The 23,531-nt window shown below is 41.4% G+C and overlaps 1 protein-coding gene across 4 annotated transcripts in view; it reads left to right on the top strand.

Moving 5' to 3' along the window:
- Window positions 1–23,531, top strand: part of STAC (SH3 and cysteine rich domain) — a 148,303-nt gene that overhangs the window by 79,870 nt on the left and 44,902 nt on the right. For all 4 annotated transcript variants that reach the window (XM_077865875.1, XM_077865874.1, XM_077865877.1 and 1 more), the window contains 3 exons: window positions 16,466–16,566; window positions 18,127–18,208; window positions 19,291–19,406. In XM_077865875.1, coding sequence (XP_077722001.1) covers window positions 16,466–16,566; window positions 18,127–18,208; window positions 19,291–19,406 — 299 coding nt within the window. The remainder of the gene's footprint in view (window positions 1–16,465; window positions 16,567–18,126; window positions 18,209–19,290; window positions 19,407–23,531) is intronic.

Below are 23,531 nucleotides of genomic sequence, written 5' to 3'. Positions count from 1 at the left end.
GAAATGAGGTACAGAGATAGAGAAAAGAGTTCATTTTAAATTTTCATAAGATTTCTAACATTGTCTCTTGCATAAAAACTCATCTTTCTTTCTTTCCATAGATACTTAATAAATATGGGAAGCTTAATAAATATTTGGATATTTGGGGATACATATACATATGTAAATACATACACCGGTACATATAAAACATTTCAGGAAAACCCAGCTGAGGGAATGACAGTTCTACCTGAGGAGGAAGAGGTCAATGAAAATTCCATAAAGAATGTGGCTTTTGAGGCGGGCATTGAAGGATGAATAAGAGTTTGCCACTTCCTACCAAACTCATCATAATTCTTAAATCTCCCCATGAAGTACAAAGAGCCAAAGTATGCCACATTTTCTTTAAAAAAAAAAAAGTAATAGAGTTAACTCTTAATTTCTTGGAAACTGATGATAAAGCCTACAGATTTGTCCAGGTTAACCACTGCCTGTATGTTCTTCTGGTAGACTTCTCATATGGGAGGTATTGTATCGAAAAAGCTAACCAGGTGGTTACACTACTTGGCTTTTGTCTGAAAGGGTGTTTGAAGACTTCTGAACCAGTTCATCCTTTTATCCCTGATTTTCAAATGTGGTGGATCAAAGATCTGGTATCACGATGCAACCAGAAAATACAGCTAAAAGATTTCAGTCAAACCTAGTTGATTAAGGGGTAGAAATAAATAAGCAGAGGACACCAGCCAGAGATGCAATGTCAAGTATAGATTAAGTCAGATCTACTTTAGGATTCCAGCCATACCACTTACTAGCTATATAGACTTGGGTAAATTGTTTAAACTCTCTGATCCTTAGTTTTCCATCTGTTAAGTGTAGAACAATAACTTCAAGGAACTGTTGTGTTACAGAGAACATATAGGAAGAACCTAATTCTTGGTGATTCTGAGCACAGTCTGTGTATTGAGGAGCCCTGATCATAGTTTTCAGCGTGTCAGGAGAAAGATGAGTAGCTCAGTGTGCAGGAAGTAAGAGGGAATTTGTAATCAGGATAACTTGGTTCAGACCTTCTCTCTGCACCCTAGTCTCTATGTGACCTTAGACCAAGGATTTCCCTCCCCAAGAGTTTTATTCTCCTCAGCTAAAAAAAGAAGCCTGAAAATAATTGTCGCCTTTCCCGGGTGGTTCTCAAACAGGGGGCGAATTTCCTCCCAGGTAGGGTTTCAAGATTTAGCAAATAAAAAGATAGGGCGTCCAGTTAAATTTGAATTTCAGAAAAACAACCAATATCTTTTTAGTGTGTGTCACAAGCAATATTTGGGACACAGTTATCTCATGCAATATTTGGGATATTCTTATATTTTAAAAAAAATTTATCTTAAATTAAAATTTAACTGGACTTTCTCTGTATTTTATCTAGTAACCTTATCTCCAGGGACATTTGAGAATGCATGCTGTTGTTTTTGGTTGTCACAATTCTGGACAAAGGGTGCTATTGGCAGCAGGCAGTTAGAGGCTGGGAATGCTGCTAACTATGCTACAGGCACAGGAAATACCATTACACACATACACAGAGAAAGAATTATCAGTCTGCAAATATCACTAGGGCAGAGACTGAAAAACTCTGCTCAGAAAACTTGGATTTAAAAAAAAAAAAAAGCCTTTGAAGGGTGCTTGGGTGGCTCAGTCAATTAAGCATCTACCTCTTGATTTTAGCTCAGGTCACAATCTCAGGGTCATGAGATCAAACCCAAGTGGGACTCAACCCTCAGCAGGGAGTTTGCTTAAGATTCTTTCTCTCAGTCTGCCTCTGCTCCTACCCCTATTCCCACTCATGCACGTGTATGCGCGCTCTCGCTCTCTCTCGCTCTCTCTCTCTAGCACTCTCATCCCTCCCACCCCCAAAAAAGACTTTGGAAAGCAATGAAAGCCATCCACTAAATGTTGGGGGGGAAAAAAGAGGAGCTGGGTTGAGGTGGGGGTATGGGCACTTTTCCCTTGCCAGCCAGAGGTAATTGAGATGGAACAGTCTATCAAGTCTATTACAGAATGTGCTTTGAGGAATTAGAAGGAAGGCCCCACTGGAAGGATGTTGTTCCAAGAAAGAAAAACAAAGCTTGCTGTGCATGTCAGCATGCACAGGACATGCAGTGCAGGGGCAAGTGTGCAGCCAGGGCTTTGCCGAGCTGGCAGGAATGGGCATCCAGGACAACCCTCTCCACACTACTTGAGGCCAAGGTCATGGTGAGTGGAGATGGGGGACAGTTGCCACCACCTTGTTTTCCCCAAGCTATCAGACCCCTGACCCCAACCACAGATCCCCCACAGTGGGAACTCCCAAAACCAAACCACCTGGGTGATTCTTCTCATCTCAACACGTCCTTATTTCAAAACTATGTAATATCTTATTTCTCATTACAAAACAGAAATGTACTGCCTATAGAAAATGAGAAAATACAAATAAACAAAAACAGGAACTAAAAAGCATTTATAATTCTACCACCCAGATAGAAATACTATTAATGTCTTGCTTTATTCCCTACCAGGCTTTTTTACATCCATGTGTGTTATGTAAATTTCAAATGAGGGTTTTCTAAAGTTGTGGTGTATTACATTAATTTTGATGCTTTAACATTATACTGTGAGCATTATGTTACATCAATCATTGTTAAATAAAAAAATTGTCTCAGTAGCCAAAACATATTTTGGTTATGGGTTTACTAGGCTTTTATTAACTAGTTACCTTACTCTGTGATATTTTAGTTATTTCCTGTTTTGTGATATTCATAAAACAATGGCAAGCATCCTTGTAGTTAAATATTTGCAAACATATTTCATTATCTTTTAAGACCACTTCTGAGACTGAAATTGCTATAGCAAAAAATCATCTGTTTAAAGTTTTTGGTGCATGCTCCCAAATTAACCAGACAGCAGTGCTACCATTTCCCCTTCTAGCAGCTTTGTGTGGCAGTGCCCACATCCAAGCTCTAATGGTTTTCTTTTTCATTTTTTTTTTGTCTTTGCACATTTGATAGGGGGAAAATGAAATCTTGCTATTTCTATTTCTTTAGTTCTTTGATTGCTAATTAAGACTGCCACTTAAATTCTTAACTTTTAATTCCATTTCTTTTATAAGCTGTCGGGTTATGTTCTTGGATCATATATCTTTTGGCTTATTTATCTTTTCCTTTTAATTGATAAGAAATGTTCATCAATCCCATATAATAAGTATAATATTCTGAATTTTATAAGGCAAATATTTGCCCCAATTTATCTGCTTTTCAGGGTTTTTTATTAGTGAGCATATTTTAATGTAATCAAATTTATCAATTTTCTGGTATATTGTTTTCTCATAATATCATACTGAGAAAGAGCTTCTCTATTCAAGTATAAATGTTAGTATTTATATGTTTTCAATAATTTAATAGTTTCAACTTTTTAGAAGTTTTATATTTATTTTAGAGAGAGAGTAAGAGCAAGAGGGGCAGAGGGAGAGGGAAAGAGAGAATCTCAAGCAGATTCCCAGCTAAGCAGGGAACCCAATGCATAGGACTCAATCTCATGACCCTGAGATCATGACTTGAGTTGAAATCAAGAGTGGGATGTTTAACCAACTGAGCCACCCAGGTGCCCCTAATAGTTTCAACTTTTATGTAAATTCCTTAACACATCCAAACTTTATTTCATATTATGTTATGAATTAAGAATCTGGTCTTTTTCCCCAAATAATTCACCAAGAGATTCACCAAAATTTGTTGACTAATCCCTCTTTTCACTGCTGATTCAAAAGTCACTTATATCAATCATTAAATTTTTAAAGATACTTAAGTATTTTTTTCGTTTTCAATTCACTTTATTGGTCATTTTGTTTGTTTGCTCAAAACTATGTAGTATCACCAGTAGTTCTCTGGTTTAATTATTGTTGTGGGTTATCATAGATTCTTTTTCAAAAAAGTTTTGCTATTCTCAAGCATTTATTCTTCAAGATTAATTTTAGAATCATGTTGTGAAGTCCCCCACCCAAATCCCACTGAGACTTCAACTGAAATTCTGGTGCATTTGCAAAACTATTTGGAGAAAATTTGGCATCCCTTCAATACATACTTTTTTCTTTTCTTATTTAATAATACCATGCTGAGTATTCATAACATCAGGCATCTTTGTCTTCTTTCAAACTTAAAAAGAATTCATTCAACAAGTACTTGTGGAGGATCTTGTCTCTACCAGGTTTTGTTCTAAGCACTTAGGATATAGCAATCAGTAAACCAAGAAAAGAAAAGATCTTGGTCCTTGTAAAGTTGACATTTTGGTTGGGGAGATGATGGATGGATGGATGGATGGATGGATGGATGGATGGGTGCATTTTCTAATGTTATAAGTGATGTGGAAGGAAGAACGATGTAAAGCAAGTTGAGAAAGACCAAGAGTTCAGAGGCAAGGGATAGACTGCATTATCAAAGGAGGTGGTCACGGTAAGCTTGTTGAGATCACACCTAAGCAAGACTTGCGGAAGGTGAGAGAACTCTGAGGAAAGAGAATTCCTAGTGAAGGCAACAACTAGAGCTAAAGCTGAAGGCAGGAGTATGCCTGGGATGTTAAGTAACAGCTCTGTAGCCAGTATGCAGTGGAGCAGAGTGAATGATGAGCAGAAGAAAGGAGGGCAGATATCTCATGTAACTCTGTAGACCATTGCAAGACCTTTGACTTTTACTCTGTAAAGTAATTATAAGACTTTAATTATATTTGCAAAAAGTTGCTTTAGCTGCTATGTGAAGAATAGTGGCTTCTAAGACTTTGGACGGATGGGATAAGGACTGCAGCAGAGAGGACAGTCAGGAAGTCACAGCAGTGCAAGTCAGAGATCCGGCAACAGCAGGAAGAACTGAGAAGGATCCAGATTCTTGACATATTTTGAAGGAAGTACCTAGCGGGATTTTCTGCATGTGGTCTGCATAAGGAAATTAGCAGACAGGGATGCTACTGCCAACAAGGTGTCTGGTCCAAGTAACTAGAAAAGTGGAGTTTCCATCAAGTGAAATGAGAAAACTGCAGGTCGAATAGGTTCTGGGGCATATGTTGAGAAAAAAAGATCACTAATTCTATTTGAGATGTGTTGAACTTTAAGAAGTTTGACAGCCCAGTAGAAAAATGTCAAGTAGTCAGGTGTGTAAGTAGATTTGGAGTTTGAGGGACTTTTCTAGGTAAAAGATATAAATATTTGAGTTGTAAGCATGTAAGTAGTATTTAAGGGGGTAGGATTGGATGATATGACCAAGGGAGTAAGTACAGACAGAAAAGAGAAGACCAAGGACTGAGGTCTGGGTCCTTCCCATCTTAAAAAGTTGGGTAGAAGAGGGAAAAACAGCAAGACCAGGAAGAAGTGCCTAGTGTGGTAGAGATAAGCCCAGAAGATATGCCATCTTAGAAGCCAAGAAAGAAGATATTAAGGAGAATGATCAGCCTTATCAAATGCTACTACTGGCAGATGAATTATGGGATGAACTTTGACTTACGGATTTAGCCAGATGTTGGTGTCTGGTAATGATGAGAGCAGTTTACTGGTAAGAAGAGTTTCTAATGTTTCCTCATTAAGTTTCAGACAGACTTATTTCAGATGTGTATCCTTTATTATATTATAGAATATCCTTGTATCCCACCTTCACTAAGAGCTTAAATCAGAATGAGAAATCTATTTCTATGAGTAATTGAACGAATAGCTATTTCTAATAATAAACTAGACTGTGTATAATGATATATTCAGCCATATAAAGGAATGAAATACTCATACATGTGGATAAACCTTAAAACCAAACCAAGTGAGAGAACCCAGACACAAAGGTCACAGACTGATGATCTTATACATAGGAAATAACAAGAATATGTGGATCAGTGGAGACATAAAGCAGATTGATGGTTTCTAGAAGTTGGGGTAGAGAAGAATGGGACATAATTGCTTAACGGGGTGGGATTTCTTTTGGGGATGATGAAAATATTTTGGAATTGGGTAGAGGTGATGGTTGCACAATATTGTGAATGTACAAAATGCCACTGAATTCTTCACTCTACAGTGGTCAATTTTATGTTATGTGAATTGTACCTCAATTTAAAAATAGTAGTGGGAAAAAGAAAAAGCTATGGCCCACACGCCAAATCTGATCCATTGCCTATTTCGAGCCACAAGATAGCAATGGTTTCTACATTTTTTAATTGTTGAAAGAAAATCCAGAGAAGAATAATTCATAACACATGAAAATTATGTGAATTTAAATTTCAGTGTCCTTAAATCGAGTTTTATGGGGACACAGCCATGCTCATTTGGTTACTTGTTATTTGTGTCTGCTTCATGCTACAACAGTGGAGTAGAATAGATGCAATAGAAACCATGTGGCTTGCAAAGCCCAAAATATCTACTCTCTTGCCCTTTACAGAGACACTTGTCTGGTCCTTAGTCTAACTTCTCAGGAAGGAAATACAAACAACAACAACAAAAAAAAAAAAAAAAAAAAAAAAAAACACTCCATAATGGCCAAGCTTTGCCTTGTTGAGTTTTCTTCTGGAGAAATCCTCCATTCTGCAGCCAGAATCTCCAGATTCTTGAAATATTCAGTGTTTTTCAAAGAAGAAATTGGGAGTTATCTGCCTTCCTCCTGGTAATTATGCCTTCATTTAATTAGCTTGCAAGCTACATTTTAAAAATACTATGCTAGATGACAAGAAAGTATTTCTAATGCTGTGGTGAATGTTGTAAAAATGCCATTCATGGTGCACTCAGCGTGAGCAAGACTTGTACCAGAGAGTAAGCTCAGAGGAGTAACTCTGTCCCCTCTCCCTCCTGAAGGGGTAAACGCTAGAGAAGGCTAAACTCTATGGCCCTTCACAGTCCTCAGCCTCTTGTTTCTCCCCTGCTTCTCTAAAATCAAAGTGGTAAATGAGGGCAAGGAGGAACCCACCCATGTCAATAGAACTGACATTCCATTCTGACAGCTTCTCTCCATAATCCTTGCCAGAGCTTCTCAAATCCTAATCTGATCTGCAATGTGAAACTTGATGTCTCAGTGGCCCCTCTTTCTATACTGTGGATGAAAGTGATACCCATTCATTTTGTCTTGCTTTGTTTGGGAGATGTTTGTTTTTATATTCTCTCCTCACTCTCTAACCTTTCCTAGTGTGGCCCTTTGATACAGATTCTTCAGAGGTATAGATGGCCCTTTAATACAGAGATGTTCCAGACAAAGGCCCAGTTTTGCACTGCAGACATTCTTCTAGAAAGCTGAGGGATCGATGTTGTGCAACTAACAGTCCACATGTGCTTTAACCACTAATTCCAATTCTGTCCCTTTGCCACAGATGGTAAAATTTTCATCAGCTGGGTCTGCATCAGGTGTCATAAGACCTTAAATGATTGGCCTATCACATTAATACATAAAGAAAATACAATTGCTATAAATTATTATATTTAAATATCTAATTATTATTTAAATAAAATATTAACATAGTTAATAAATAAGTATGAATCTTATTTATAAAAGACCTATGGGATGAAATCCATAAATAATACATTTCTTTATTATTTGATGCCATTTTTACGTTTTAAAGGTATTTGAGGTAAACAATTACAGAGCAAAGATCAACTTGCTTGTTTGTAAACTGAGTGCGGGGTTTGGGTGTAGTACACACAAGAAAGTGGAACATAGACTGTGCTCTATCTGGGTCACGCCTCAGCGAATTGAGTTTGGAATCTCCAGCTCTGCCTTAAGGAATCTGAATGAAAATCATGACCTCAGGGAAAGCCACCACTTAGAGCTGCAGGTGATATACTGTCTAGCCGCATTGCCATTTACTTTTGCACGTTGAGTTGTGCTTAGGAGGGTCCCTTGGATTCTTGACTTTTTGCTCATGAAACCCTTTCTCAGATGGGGTTACAGACCTCAGAGAATGACTGTCCATCCAAGGTCTCAAAGCAAGGGCTAATATCTAAATCTTTTGATGCCTTAAGTCCAGTTCCTTCCACCTCGCCATGGTACATGTATGTATTATGTGTGCAAGTATAGACACACATATCCAGATCTGAACATACAGGTGTAATACAATTTATGCGTGGAAGTTATAATAAGTTGTAGAACAGCTATCCTGCTTTTGTACTTTCGTATTCTTACATTTATATTTCTCTACCTTGGCTCCGCTCTTCCTTTTTAAAGAATCAACCAAAACGAGAACGTCTATTACATCATTGACATTCTCAAAACAAATTAAGTCCCCGAGTAAGTACAAATGAAAACTAGAAACAGCAATGCACACTTATATTGGCTAATGCATTTGCAGCCTTGATTTCTAATTCATTATTGATTGCATAAGTAATCGCCAGCTTAATGGGCTTGACAATGTCTGCAATGGGAGAGACTCTGTGTTTCCCTCATTGTCCTTCTGTGTGTGGCCAAGAGCCCATACTGAGCTGCAGAGCAGTGGAGTCCATAATTCCTTACGCATACTGTTGCATGGACCCACATCTGTACAGTGGCTGGCTCATCCAAGAAAATTCCTGTTCACATCTGTCAGCTATGAGAGTTTATTCATTACCCACAAATGTGATCAGAATGTTTTTTCCAAAAAGGATGTGGGGACAGGAACCATTGCTGACTCAGAATCTCCTCAGGGAAAACTTCAGTGTCTAGAAATCCCTTGCTCCTCTTCCTCCTCCTCCTCCAACCTTCCACCCCTGTGCTCAACGACTGCAGTAAGAGACTTGTAGTTTTATTCTAGGATTATCGTAGACAGTCAGAGCTGTGAGAACCATGAATGCCTTTATAATTTTTCCCTTTCAATTTCAACAGGAGAAATCCAGACCAGATCAGGGTAGAGATCTGCTGGCATGCAGATGGCTGGCAGAAGGTGGTGGGGATGGGGGAAGAGAGCCAGGCTTCCAAGACCTGTATAGACCTGGACCCTCATCCCATTTCTGTCCTCACTAGCTATGTATCCCTAGGCTTCAGTTCACTCTAAAAATGAGAGAACAAAAATCCCTACCTCACAGGATGGGGGATAAAACCAGGGGAAAAATTACAGGATTGAGTTCCACAGCTAATGAGTTATGTATTCATCCTAACTCAACATTTGTCCATTCTTTTCCATTGAAGTTATTGATTCCCTCTGCCTTCTTCCGTTAAAATGATGTCTTGCATTTAACAGGTAGCAGATATTAATAAAGTAAAGAAGCACCCAGGAAACTGCCTAACAGTGCATAAGAGCTCAATAATTTTTAGTTCCTTCCCACTTTCTTTCCTTCCTGCAGGATCAGGATGAGAATTCATTTCTGAATTCTAATACAATGTTTTTTCATCTCGAATGTGTGTGTGCATGTGTGTGTGCTCTAGTGTGTGCATGCATGTGTGTGTATTGACCGCCAAACTCTTTTCATCTTAACTAAGCTGGTTTTTTTACTCTTTCCATTTGATTCTCTCTCAAGCCACCCTCTGTCTACATGAGAAGAGAGAGAATCATGCCCAGTGACTCCTTTTGGTTTAGTTGGCTTCATCATCTCCACATTGTTGCTTGACATCAAAAAGAAGTAGTGTGTGAAAGTCGTGGAAATACATCCCATGTTCTGCACATATTATTTTTAATTCCACTATGGAAACTTGGCTTCTCCCAATCATCCAGTTATTATTTATATTTTGAAGCCACAGTTTTTAATAGCAATACCAAAGATATAGAATTTAAGCATTCCCCTACTGGAAATCAACATTCTATATATGATCATTCAGGCCATCATGTATAAGGGGATAGTAGGTTGTAACTTTATTGGACCAGTACAGGAAACCATGGCTAAGGTTATGCTTACTCACTCCTATAATCAGGCTGGTTTAAGTGTGGAAGGTCAGGCATTTCTGAGTTATATGTATGAGGTGAAGGCAATGATGGAAATCTTAAGAGTCTCTCTGTCAGGACAGCAAAGCACCCACAGATGCTGTAGTGGGATATCTGAGAGATGTCATGGGAGCTCATTCCAGAAAGAGGACTCAGAGGCCAGTGTAAGCTGTTAGCTAGGAGGAATCCATAAGCAAAGTGACATTAAGTCAAGGTGCATGGCTAATCTGATTCCAGTCTAGATAGTTTTCAACATCTGCTCCAAGGAGGGTATGAAGAGCCAGTAGCAGAGAAGAGAATGATTCCCAGAATCAGCTTACAGCTCACTTCCTAGGCCAGACAGGCAAAGCAGTATCTGGCCTGGATGGTTGGGTCACCCAGGGTCTAGGGAGTTCTGAGTCTCAGCAAACCCAGATGCAGTCACATTGGAACATGAAAAGCAAGACCAGACAGGGGATGGGCCCACACAGTACAGATCTGCAGGCAGAGTAGAAATTGGTAGTCACACGAGCCTCCAAGATTTGGGGCCACAAGGAGAAATCTAGCTCTTTCCACAGAATGAATGGGGTGTGCCCCCAGCATTTCCTTAGCCTGGGCAGACTTATCATTCCTGATGGATTGTAGTATGCCAACCAAGCACCTTTTCTGCAGAGGTTCCAGAGGTGAATAAACCACTCAGCAGCCCATGTCGAGAGCCTGTTGTGAAAGGTACTCTAGGAATAGTTAGGGAGATGTGGAGAGCTGCAGGTCCTGTATAATGGAAGGGGGGAGGGCGTGTATGCATGCAGCTTTGAAGAATATTTAAAAGGGTTTGAAAGGAGAAGCTGTTTAGCAATTGAACAAGAAAGGCAGAAGAGGCCATATGAGCAACCCTTAAGAAGCTTAATCCAGCCACCCTTGCAGAGAACCACAGATGATCTGGGAAAACAAAGGTCAAAGTGGAGTGTACTGAAACTGAAAAGCAAGTAGGCAAGGGGTCACATCACAGAGGGCTTCTTAACAGATTCCCACATAATTCTGTCCCATCCCTGTGTTAGTGTTCATTTAAGGGTAAAGGGCCGATGAATAATGCTGGCTGCATTATAATTCCCATCTTTATTATCCAGCAAAGATTGTTGTTGTTGTTGTTATATAGCCTTTTGTTTAAAACTACTGTCATTTTTCTACTACTTGCATAGTTCCTAGCCCTTAAAACCTCTGGTCTGCCCAGGCACCAAAAATTCACCTAATTGCTTTTGCTCTCATCTCTCTGCCTTTGAGACCCTTCAGTAACACGGACTTCTGGTCCTTGCTAGTGTCTGCACACCCTTGATACAGGTATCCCGTGCAGCTTCCTCTCCCAGCCGTGGCCCCTCCTGCACTGATGGAGGGCAAAGGCGGCTCGGGACCTGAACCCGTAAGAATAGGGGCTGGTATGTCTTTGACCTTTTTGATCTGTATTTACCTTTGAATTATTTATAGGTATTTTGTGTCATCCAATAAATATTTATGAATTTGTTTATAAATATTCTATTTTTATGTATATAGTTCTAAATTTTTTCCCAAATCACAGTAAAGAGTCTTTTTATTTATTGTCTAACATATTAATTTTAATCAAATAAATTGTAGGAGTAATTCTATAGTTGTAGAATCTGGAAGCAAACTAATTTTTAGTAACAATTACAACTATTGTTCTTTGCAGGATGAAGTACGGTATTATGAATCCATTTCTTTTTCTGTACAAGTTTATTTTTACTCATTCCCCATATTATTTTCCTGGTTAAAGGGTCTCAATTGTAAACCTTGGTTTATCCTGTTTTATCTTTACCTGATACTATATGAAATTTGACTAAGGGGTAAGCAATGCCTCAATGGCCAAATGTTATCGAAATAATTCTGGCCAAATGTTTTATAGATATATGTAATCAATTTTATTTTTCAAAAATAAGGAGCCTGCCATCCAATGTTGTGGATTAGCCATCTGCATTGAGAAAACTCCTTTTATATTTCTCCCAGTATCTATATAGAAACTCCTTTATTCACAGGAGCTTCAACATTTCTTCTAGGGACAGCTCACTTATCCACAATGGTACATGATACTATGCTTATAAAACAGCCCAGTGCCTGACACTGTTGTCCTGGCTTGCATTGATCCATTCCAAACTCCGTTTGAGTATCATAACTAACATTCTTAACAATTTTCCACTGTAACTCATAGAACTATCTTAGATTTATCCCAGAAGTCCAAATCCCAGAGAAGAAGTGATGGTTATGTGATGAGCTGGCTGCATATTTTCTCTATCTCTCCATATGGCACAGGCCACATTAGTCTAAGGGGTTTATATGGCCCAGTTTCCAGCAGCTTTATTTTTATTTGCTTTTTGCCATAATAGTACATGACAATGGTTTAAATATGATACCAATGATACTGAAAATACTCCAGTGGAAACTTTCTCATCCTATAACCATGATACTTGTGAAAGGTGGCCACTTTCATCCTTTTTCATAATTTCTTCTGACATTTATTTCAGTATTTCTAAATGCTATGCTCTACTATTTATTGATTAACCAAATGTCTATTGGCTTCCAGCTCTCATCCCTCCAGCACACCCTGCTTGCTCCCCTCTTCCTTGCTCTCACCTTCCCACAAGAGTTATAGCACAATCTTTGCTGTTCCTTTGTTCTCATCTTCCCAAGTAGCTCTGTCACACTTTGGTGTGAAGTTGTAGATGTGTACACTATTGTGACTATTGCTAACCTCTGATTAAAATATTGTACTATGATTACATTTCTTTCCTTACACAGCTTTTATATTTCCTGAATTAGAAATTGCTCTTTCAATTCTCTTGATTTTTATGCACCTATAATTGTTTTATCAGATGTTTTCATGTATCTGTCAAATGCCATACCTATTATAGTATCCAAGCCTCGAAAGCATCAATAAACTTCTAAGTTCCATTTTTTCCCAAAGGTATGGCCTTGCTTCATCTGGTAGTACCTGTCTAGGGCTATTGCAGCACTGTTGCAGGGATGTACCATTTACCTCTCCTCTGTGTCAGTTCCTCTGTGCATTGGATCCAACAATTTCCTCCTCCTTGATTTATCCCCTCATCTTTCTAAGGCACACTTTTTGGTAGTGTTCTGAGAAAGGGTATGTAGAAAGCAAATATTTTGAATCCCTAAATATGTGAGGATTTTGCCTACAAAATTGGTAATGGGTAATTTTGGTAATTTTCCCGGGTACAAAATTCTAGGTTAGAAATTCTTTTCTCTCAGCATTTTGACATTCCACAATTTTTGAGGGTACCTGATCTTCTAGTTTTCTGGTTGCTATCCACTCTCCTTCTTTTCTGCCAAATTCCTTGCCATTCCTCCTCCAGTTGCTTTCTATCTTCTGAAAACATGTTGAACTCTCTTCTATGCTTGCCAGTCTTCCCAGTGACCTTGTTATTTGGGGTTAATACCACTTTCTATTCCTGGACTGACATTGTAGTGGGCTTTGGTATGAATAAATGGGACTCTCGTGTGGCCAGTCCACCATGTCTATTCAAAGTCCAGTGACATCTTTATGTTTCAGAGCATATAAATCCGTGCAATCCCCTTTGCATATATTTCAACACTATTACTGTTAGCAACCGTAGGAGGTCTTAGAAGTATTGCCATTTGATGAGGAGACAGCTGAGGTCCCAAGAATGTTAGCAGCTTTCTTAGGTTTAAAAGGCCAGCATGAGACAGATTCTAATTTAAAACCATGTCTCTCCCGCTCTTACTGAGGCATAAGGGTCACGTTCAGTGAGACCAGTGGGACCTTTGAGATGGAAGCCAGTAGTAGCAAGTTAGACTGTAGCTTTCCCATATCTTGTTTATTTATTTATTTTAATTTTTATTTATTTATGATGGTCACACACAGAGAGAGAGAGAGAGGCAGAGACACAGGCAGAGGGAGAAGCAGGCTCCATGCACCGGGAGCCCGACGTGGGATTCGATCCCGGGTCTCCAGGATTGCGCCCTGGGCCAAAGGCAGGCGCCAAACCACTGCGCCACCCAGGGATCCCCCCATATCTTGTTATAGTAAACTAACACCACTAAGTTATATGAATTATCCTTTTGAACTATTCTCTGAACCATAGAATATGGACTTTCCTCTTCAGTCACTCCTGCTATTCCATAAGAAAAATTGGAACACCTAAAACCAAATTATTGCTGGTGATCTGACTCATTCAAATAGTGGAGTGTATTAGAACCAACAAGGAAAACTGAAATTATGGTGTTTGGGTCTCAAAGAAAATATACCTTCATATATAGGGGTGCTATTTCAGAGTCTAGTATACAATGAAATAACTCCTCTTTGAGGCTTTTACTTAAATTCTCTCATAGGTCACAAATAACATTCTCTAATTTGAAAACAAAAAATAAGTGATTGCCTTCAAAGTCCAGTGTTTAGAAGACATTACAGTAATCACTCTCAAAAAAGACAAAGAGCCTTTCCAACTAGTATTTATGAACAACCTCACATACCCAGTGATTTGTGTTTGTTTATATGTCACTTTGACTCTCTGTGGCTGTAAGAGCAGACACACTTTGTGTTAAATGATATCTTCTCAAAGGGAATTTTCAGGTAATACCTTCTGAAAGGTTCGTGGATCTTTGTCCAGATGAGAGTTTGCTCATTGCTTTTCCCAGCTAAATATCATGTTCCTGTACTCCCTTTTTTATTGTCTAATTATCTCCATTCATATCTTTGTGTACCCTCAATAAAGGGAGGACGTTTTCGGGTCAAGCAGTAGAAAAGTGAAATTAGACACAACCTCCTCTGACCTAGACCCTCAAACTTCTCCTCTGTGGGATAAAATCATACCTACAGATGATCTTCAGGTCCTTCCTCAGCTTTTGAATGCTGCTTCTACACCATCAATGAATCAATGCCACTTAATTATCTCAGTCCAGTCACCCCTGTTTCCATATGTGTAACTGTGAGGGAATTTGTTGGTTAATGTAATTAACACATTTATTGGACATCATACTCAGAGCTGGGTACACAGTGGCAGATGAACAAACATGGCCCTTGGTCTCTTTGGGTTCACAGTCCAAGAGAAAAAGCATACAAAAGCATACTCTTGAATAAATCATTGTGATAAATACTGTGAACAACAACAAAGTGCTATAAGAAAGAATAATAATAATTTTTAAAAGATAATTTGGACGGGAAAGGGATAATGTGGCCAAGAAAGCTTAATGGGAGGAATGACAAGAGACCCAAAGGATGAGGATTGGCTATCCAGGTGAGGAATGATAGAGAAAGAATCTGGGCATTTAGGGTAGCATATGTGAAAGACCCTGAGGAATTAAAGAGCTCAAACCTTCAGGGAATGCACAGAAGTCCATGTAGCTAGAGCTGAGTGAACAAGGGGGTTGGCCTGAGAGAGAGACAGATATAGGCTCCCACCAAACCATACAAAGCCTCCCCACAATCTGAGCATTTTGTATAACATCAGAAAGGCAGGAAGAACCTGCTGAAGGCTGTTTACAGAGAGGGAGGTGATTCAAGTCATGTTGAAATGATCGTCCTGGTTCATTGAAGGAAAACAAAAACAGACAAATGGGTTCCATTAGGAATTCGTCCTGACAAGGGCTGGTGGTGGTTTGGGCGAGGAAGCAATGGTGGAGAAGAGTGGTTTTCACACATGATCTTGGGGTGTCACCAGTTTGCTTCCGCAGTCAGCTGTGTATAGCTGAAAGCTATAAACTCCCATTTGGGTGGCCCATTTTGTGACACTTGTGAAGAGCCTACCAGCTTCCCCTGTCTTGCATTTTTTGTCCTGGACCAAGTGGATACAGAAAATCTCCCACTCTGACATCCTAGCCTCACCCTCCTCTTAAGCTGCTCTGGAGAACATGAATGCACCTCTCTCAAGTGCCTGATGCCCCCCAGGCCCATTCTCTTGTCCCCTAGCACTGCTGCCTTGAGCCTCACTGCAGAAGCACAGTTATCAAGGCACCTCTTTCCTCCTCTGCCTCCATTCTTCCCACCCCATCATCGCACCCTGTCCTGGAGGGCTGTATGATTCCCCGCAGCAATGCTCTCACAGCTACCCTCCTCCTCTTCCTCTTTAACCAGGCAGGAGCTGATGTCAGATCCAGCCCTCTGTCTCCACTTCAGGTACCATCAGCCCCTCTCTCACACAGACCATGCTGTTCCCCCTTTATTGGCCATTTTCCCAAGAGTCTGTCCAACAGCTCAGACTCTGTGATAAGAACTTGGGTAAAAATGGGCAAAATTTCAGCACTTGCATTTCTTGCAAGACAAATAGAAGAGCAGAAACAGGTGGCCTATATGAAGAGCAGAGAAAGTGGCATTTGCTAGCTTGAATTGAGTGAACAGTGACATGGAGGAGGCTGAGATTTTTCTGGAGTAATGAAGAGGAAAGGAGCAGAAAGAAACCAGAGCTGGGACCATAAGTAGAAGATGTGGGAGAAGGTCAAGGAATCTGCCATAAGATCTTGTCCATTTCGAAAGCATCATGCTAAAGTCACAGAAAAGAAGAATTACCTGGGTTTGGGAGGTATCCACTTTTTCAGGGACTTCACACTAGTCACCAGGTAAAGGCAGGTTATATCCTAACCAAAGCTCGCGCATGTCTGACAGGAGCAAACGCTAAGCATGGGCTGCGCTGCAAGGCCTGTAAGACGAGCCTCCACCACAAGTGCATGGATGGCCTAGCACCCCAGCGGTGCATGGGCAAGCTGGTAAGGGCTGGTGCCAGGAGTGAGCCCATAACCCCCTGCACATCAATACTCCATCCCCGTGGCACCCTGATAGCTGGACACTAGGAAGGCAGCCCCCTAGTCCCTGGCCTACCAACCAGGCTTCTTCATTGGCATAATGATCAAGCAGAAGAAAAGCTTTATCAATCCTTGAGGCAAATGCTCTGCATGCGATAAGGACTCTGTGCCCTTAACAGGGTAACCCACTTGTCCCGGGTTAGAACTTTTTCAATTTTAGCCCTGGAAGCCTTACATCCTGTTACTGTTGGTGTTTTAAAGATGAAAGTCAGGCATTTCTGGAACCCTCTCAGCCCAGAAAAACTAGGGGGCTGGTCACATCAGTGCTAAATTGGCTGATAGGTCAGTAGATGTCAAGAAGGGGAGAGCTATTAACCGCCATCCCCAAAAGTGAAGAGAGTAATAAAAATTGACACACCACTTAAGAGATTGTGGTGGCGAAGCCAAGGAAGGTCAAATGCCCCTGGCCCATTCTAGGCTGGTCATGGCATCTTGGGAGTGTGGGCTTCAGTCCTGGTGCCACATGTTGATAAAAAGCAACCCAGAGCACTTTTAAAGGTATTGATTCTAGGATGGCCAAAGACGTGTCAAAGGGACCAAGAATGTCTACCCTCAAGGTACTTAGGTTATGACAGCTGCCTTCAAAAAAATTTAAAACCAGTCACACAGAAGAGGAATTCTCTCTCCTGTGGCTCCAGGAAGAAGATCTAGAATCAGTAGATTACTAAGTCTTAACAATGAGATAATGTCACCAATGACCTGCCTCCATGGTTAGTAAGAGCTCCTTCCCCCCACCCCCCCAACAATGGCAGTTTTCAAATAAAGGAAGATACCACTTGCCAGGAACAATCCTTGGTGAGGATTCTGGAATTCCACTAGGGGCTGGGCTACAAAGTTCTCTTCCAACACTGGGATATAGTAAGCCAAGATTCTTAGAGAGTCCATCTCCTTACCCTGATTGGCAATGTCCTCTTCTCTAAAACCTCTGCTTCACATGTTCCCCTCCTCCTCCAATGGTGATTCCCATAAGCCAAGGCAAAGACCAAGAATGAGGGGTGAAAAAACATAACAGAGTCTAGAACACAAGGCAAATGACTCTGGGTGGAGCTTGTAATATATACAAGCTCCCTTCGGCCTCCCTCTGAGGTCTGCTTCCCCTTACCCAGGCCTTTTATGATTTTAATAAATCTCAGTAGTAAACCTTGGTGAAATAATTCATGCCAGTCCAGTTGTATCCTGGGAGATGAGGAGGCTGGACACAAGGGAGGCTGCTATGGTCTGCAAAAGGAGGAGAGGCAGGAAAGGGAACGGCAGGGCTGGGGCTTGCTTTCTAGGTGGAGTGTAGCTTTCTTATAGCCACCTGTGCCACCTGCCCCCCAGGGATAAATTCTAGGGATGTCGGCATCTTAAAGGTGACAGAGGAGTGCCCCCTGGAGAAACCAGCTATATTAATTTCAGAGCTCTTGCATGGTTTTCTCCATCTCATCAGTGACATTAAGCCTTTCTCTTTCTCTCTCTCTCCAGCCAAAAGGGTTTCGGCGTTACTACAGCTCCCCCTTGCTCATTCATGAGCAGTTTGGATGCATTAAAGAAGTTATGCCCATTGGTGAGTTGGGACGCTGATGGATTGAGCTGGGTTTTGAGCAGCAATGTCAGCATTAACAGCTGTTGCTGTCTCAGGACCACAAATCCAGCGGGGTGTGTCTGCATGTCTGTCTGGTGGTGTATTGGGTTATGATCATTTGCTTTGCTGGAGAGGAAACAGAAGGAGAAGCAAATTCTGCTCTCCCTGATGAAACTTGAAAAACACCCAAGTCCCAATGGCTGCTGATATGCTATTCCACCCATCAGCAGCATGACAGAGTGGAAAGAACGTGGAGCATAGCATCCCACAGACCCGGCTCCGAGCCCAACTTCCCACTGACCAACTTACTGCGTGTCTGGACAAGGTCCTCAACCTATCAGATCCTATAAAAGAAGAACAGCAAAGGCTGCTTTTCATAATTATTGTACAAAAATGTAAATTATAGATCAACACTTGGAAGGAACTCTGTGAATATCAGTGTTTCTTTAATGAGGACAAAAAAATATCTGATATTTATAGATATTTTTGGCTTGAATTTATTCTTTAACAATATCTTTCAGTTCACTTCTATTTTTTTTCTCTCTCCCTCTGAGAATCTCTACATCTCTTTTTTATCTTTGGATGGGGGGCAAGTTTTAAACTAGAAATTTAGAAACTAGAAAGCTTCTAAACAAATTCGTGAGGCCTGGTAATGTCAAATTCTTTCAACTTGCCTCCTACTGTAAACTTTGTGTCTCACTCAAGGGTTCATACCTTGGTGAGCAGCACCTCACATCAAAGGAAATAACCTTGAAATCAGAGTCCTGGGGATGAATGACAAAAGAGGAAAGCCAATATATCAGGAAGTGTCTGGGAGCAGAGAGCCCTGGCTGCAAGTGGTGGGTGCATCGGAAAGATCTAGCCAATGGCACATACTGTGGGAGTCCATCTGCCAGGAAAGCTTGACTACACAAAGCTCCATTTGCCCAGGGATTAGTGAGTCTGTGGCACAGAACTTTCTTCTTGAGCGCCGTTGACCCAGGAGGTGCGATAAATTGTTGACTGCACTCCTGATGGTGAGTGGAGGAAACTGTCACTCAAATGACCTTTCTCTTCTGTTGCAGCCTGTGGCAATAAGGTGGACCCTGTCTACGAGACCCTCCGCTTCGGCACCTCCCTGGCCCAGAGAACAAAGAAGGGCAGCTCTGGCAGTGGCTCTGATTCGCCTCACAGAACCTCTGTAATTATCCCCTTCTTCCCTCAGTCCACCTGCATTGCTCTGAGGAGGGCAGACCTCAGGCGCTGCAGAGCAAGGAGCTTCCCATAAATACATCATGAGGGCATGTCTGTTGGGAGTCAGGCAGTCTCTGAAGTGAAATCCCAGCTCCCCTGCACTACTAAAGATTAAATTCCTGTTTGTTGCCAACACCCAGGGATCATTTTATTTTGGTCCTCAAAGTCCATGCTCTTGGCCTCATGCTCCTTGAAACTCCGTGTACCCTCCCCCTTCTCCCAATATTAGATAGCATGGCAGTTAACACAAAGCAATGGCAGAGGCAGGGAAGTCCCAGCTGTGGCCAGTTCCAGCTACATAAAAGTTTAAGAATACAACTCTTTCTCATATTTCCTAAGTCTTTTCTCTCTAAGACAAGGCACTTGCCTAGTTTCATGCAAAAACTGACCTTCCCAGAGGCACTGGACCTGTAATTTAATTGGGCCTCTCTCCACAAGACAATCCCCCTCCCAGACCCCTCTCCTACATTTTATTTGGTCTAAAATGGCTGTCCGGTGCATCTTTGTGACATGCTATCATCATCCTCTCTCTGGCTGTCCCAACCAGAATTTCTATAAATGCCCCAAGATGCCACACAGCTCTGCCACTCATGCTGAAGGCCACTATCCTGCCTTGCAGAGACAAGAACCTTCTGGTTCCTGTTGTCAGTTAGTATAGCTTACACCCAGCTACTGGTTCCACTGTTACAGGGACTTCAGGGCAAGGCACAGATGAGCCACCAGGTGGTCTGCCCAGCTGGGTCCTGTCAACATCAAGTGATTAGGGTGGATCATGGGAGGAGAGGAGGGCTATACTCCTCAGAGGGGTTCTTGGGCTGAGAGGAAGCAGCTCCCTCAACAGGTGCAGGTCAATCCACAGGATAACCGAGATTATGGTCTATGGTTAAATATGTAGGTCAAGTGGCTAGTTGAGTAGGTAGGTTTGAAGGCCCTCTGGTTGATGCCATGTGGTTATCCTAGATGCCACCTTTAAAATTCACTGCAAGCCCCATTCTTCATGCATCCCACTAATTTCTAAGAAAGGAGAACCAAAAAGTGTTTTACTCTTTTTCCTTGCTGAACCTAAAATTGATGTCAGTTAGTTTTCTGTTTTACTCAGCGAATATGAATTGAGTGCCTATAGTTCACTAGCACTGTACAGGACACATGACTTCTTACCCTCAGGATTCACAACTTATTTCCAAAGACAAAAGCAGTGGAGAACAAAAGTAGATGGTGATGACATTAGTTAGCACTTTCTAAGAAATGAACTTTGCTATGTCTTGTACTGTTTTTATCAAGAATAGGAACATAACATACATGTTAAGAGTATCATAATAATGATGAGCGCTGCAGGGTTTCAGAGTAAAAAAGGAAAATGTTTCAGTAGACATTGCCCTCAGAGCAGTGCAGGTATAAGTCGTGACATTTTAAGGTACCTGGTCCTGATGATCTCCACAGGGGGGCTATAAATCAAATTGGCAGTCCCAATGATAACGTTGGTTTTGGCTACATGGATTGAATAAATATAAGAGTATAAGCAAAGTTTCTAGCACAGAGCCTCGCACTCAATTAATGGAGGTTGATGCTGCTTTATTTTCATTAAGCATTTAGCCCTTAGATGGATTTTCTTTGAATTTGAGTTATTATGAAGTGAAACAAGGGTGTAATCCACTAGAAAGGTAAATATGTTCTCTGAGAAGAGCATTTCCCAGGCTGTTCGTTAATGGGACCCATTCTTGGGCTCTGTAAGAGGCTGGACCCATTCCAGGGTTCCACTCTGCTCTCCTACTCAGCCTGTCTCCTCTGATGTGTCCTCCAGTCACTCTTAAGTTGAGGATGTTCTCAGGGCTTTGCTTTGGCTTGGCCTTCCTGTGCTACAGGCTCTTCCTGGTTATCTCATTCACATCCCTCTGGTCCAATCACCATGGCTAAGCTGATGACTCCTGAGACACTTCTAGTCCTACAGATATCTCTGAATCAGCATGTCCAAGCTCAAATGATGCTCCACTGGTGACTGGGTCCTATAACTCAGAACACAGATGTGTGTCAAAAGCACCCTATCCTCTTTGCTGGAGGTTTGACTCTCATCATCTCTCACCCAGATTATTTCAAAGGAATAGCTATGTTCTCCTCTCCCTTTTGAATCTGCTCTTTCAATACCTCCAGATTTATCAGCTTTTAAAGAAAGACCTTATGCAGTTTTCCAAATTGAAACATTGTACTGTCTTGCTTACACCCGAACAACAGTGCCCAAACTCTAGCATGGCACATGAGGCCTGTCGCTCTCCTGAAGACTCACCTTCCCTTGAACATGCCAAGCTCTTTGACATCTTCACACCTTAGGACATGCTGTTCCCCCAGTTGAAGTTCTTTAAGGCCAGCTTGGTTTTTATACAAACTGTAAAGAGTTCTCAGACTCTCCCAAGCATGATGAATTGCTCCTCCTACAGGCCCTCAAAGAATTCCTTTCTTATAGGACAGAGATAATTGCAATGTAATTTTCTGCTTTTGCCTCTTTCCTGAACTAGGTACTGAGCAACTATGTATGGGGGCCCATGTATAGTTATACTAGTGCCTGGCATCTAGTGGGTGCTCAAGAACTGCTTAAAGAGTGAGGAAGAAGTAACAGGGATTCTTAAAGACTGACCTCAGAACCCTCAAAATTGATATGCCCTTCCGTTGCTTATGCCCTGAGTTCCCTGCATGCTTTGCAGCTCTCTGGATAGCCACACTCTTCCCAGTTGCTGGGCCTTGCCCACATCTTGTTTCTACTTCCCTGAAGACAACATCTCTCTTCTGGGTCTGGGTTGGGTACCCCTTTCCTGGGCACCGTAACAACTAATTCATCAATCATAGTATTTGCAGATTGCTTGGTACTCTTTACTTTTGTGTTTCACTTTTCTTTAGTTTCCTCCTCAGCTAGGCTAAGCTGCTCAAACACAAGGACTCTTGACTCACTTCTTATTTCTGTTGTTTTAAGCCAGAGATTTTTAAACTTTCGTGGGTATCTGGATCCATGGAAGAGCTTTGTAAAAATGTAAAAATCAAGGCCCTGTCCTACTACAGTAAACCTGGGTCGCTGGTGTGCTTCATTAGCCTTCCAGGTGGTTCTGATTCCCACCAAAGATGGAGAACTGCTGATGTGTATATCATGTCCTTAATCACACATACCACATCACATCTTTCTTAGGAGAGTGAAGAGAGTCATTTTTCCCAATAAGTTGCTTCCCCAAAAGCCATGTAGAGCTGGCTGTCAGCCTATAGCCATCACCCCTTACAAATCAAGACTTTTTGCCCAAAAGAAAAACACAGAGCAGAGAGACTCCTGTCCACTTGACTTGCATCCAAATAGTCCTTTCTCAGGTCTCTGGTGAGAGCCAGTATATCCTCAATCCACTTCTAGTGCCTGCATCTCCCATGCTCAACTGGGGCTGGCATTAGTAGAAAGATAAATGGAAAGCCAACCTAGAGAGGCAAGAACAGAGAGTGGGCTCCACAGAGATGACCCCGAGGTATCCACACGGGCAGTGGATGGCTGCCCCTGCGGTCCTGAGCTGTGCCAAACTCAGATGAGGAGACATCCTCAGAAACACTCCGCAGCAATGAACATGTTAGCCTCCCCAGTCTGTTCCCAGGGCAGAAGTAGCAAGAATGTCAGGGAGACGATTTAAGAATGTCCAGTTTGCTTTTCCGTCTGAAGTGGTTTAGTTTCTAGCAATGTCTGTCCCCTACAGACTGGTTCTCAAGGCAAAAGACAGTTTTCTGAATGTCAATAAGGTATCCATTCATCACAGTCCATTTAAACTTCCTGACACTGGTTCTATCAGTAAATATTCTCGGAATTGTGCTCAGTGAAGGCATTGTTCTCAGAGCTGCAGGGAGACAAAGACAAATCAAATTGTGCTTAAATATCTGTCGCTTCACTCTTTCCCCAGAGTCCAACTTGCTTCAATGAAGAAAACAGAAACAATTGATTGGTACTTTAAAATGATTTTGCTTCCTTCCTGCAGGGTCAAATGATAATGAACTTCAGCCGCTTGCCATCCTTGCAGTTTTGTTATGTCCTAAAGCTAACATATTCCCATAGCAA

Source organism: Canis aureus, chromosome 22 (genome assembly GCF_053574225.1).
Source record: "Canis aureus isolate CA01 chromosome 22, VMU_Caureus_v.1.0, whole genome shotgun sequence".
Taxonomy (NCBI): Eukaryota; Metazoa; Chordata; class Mammalia; order Carnivora; family Canidae; genus Canis; species Canis aureus.
This window is presented reverse-complemented; position numbering and strand designations above follow the sequence as displayed.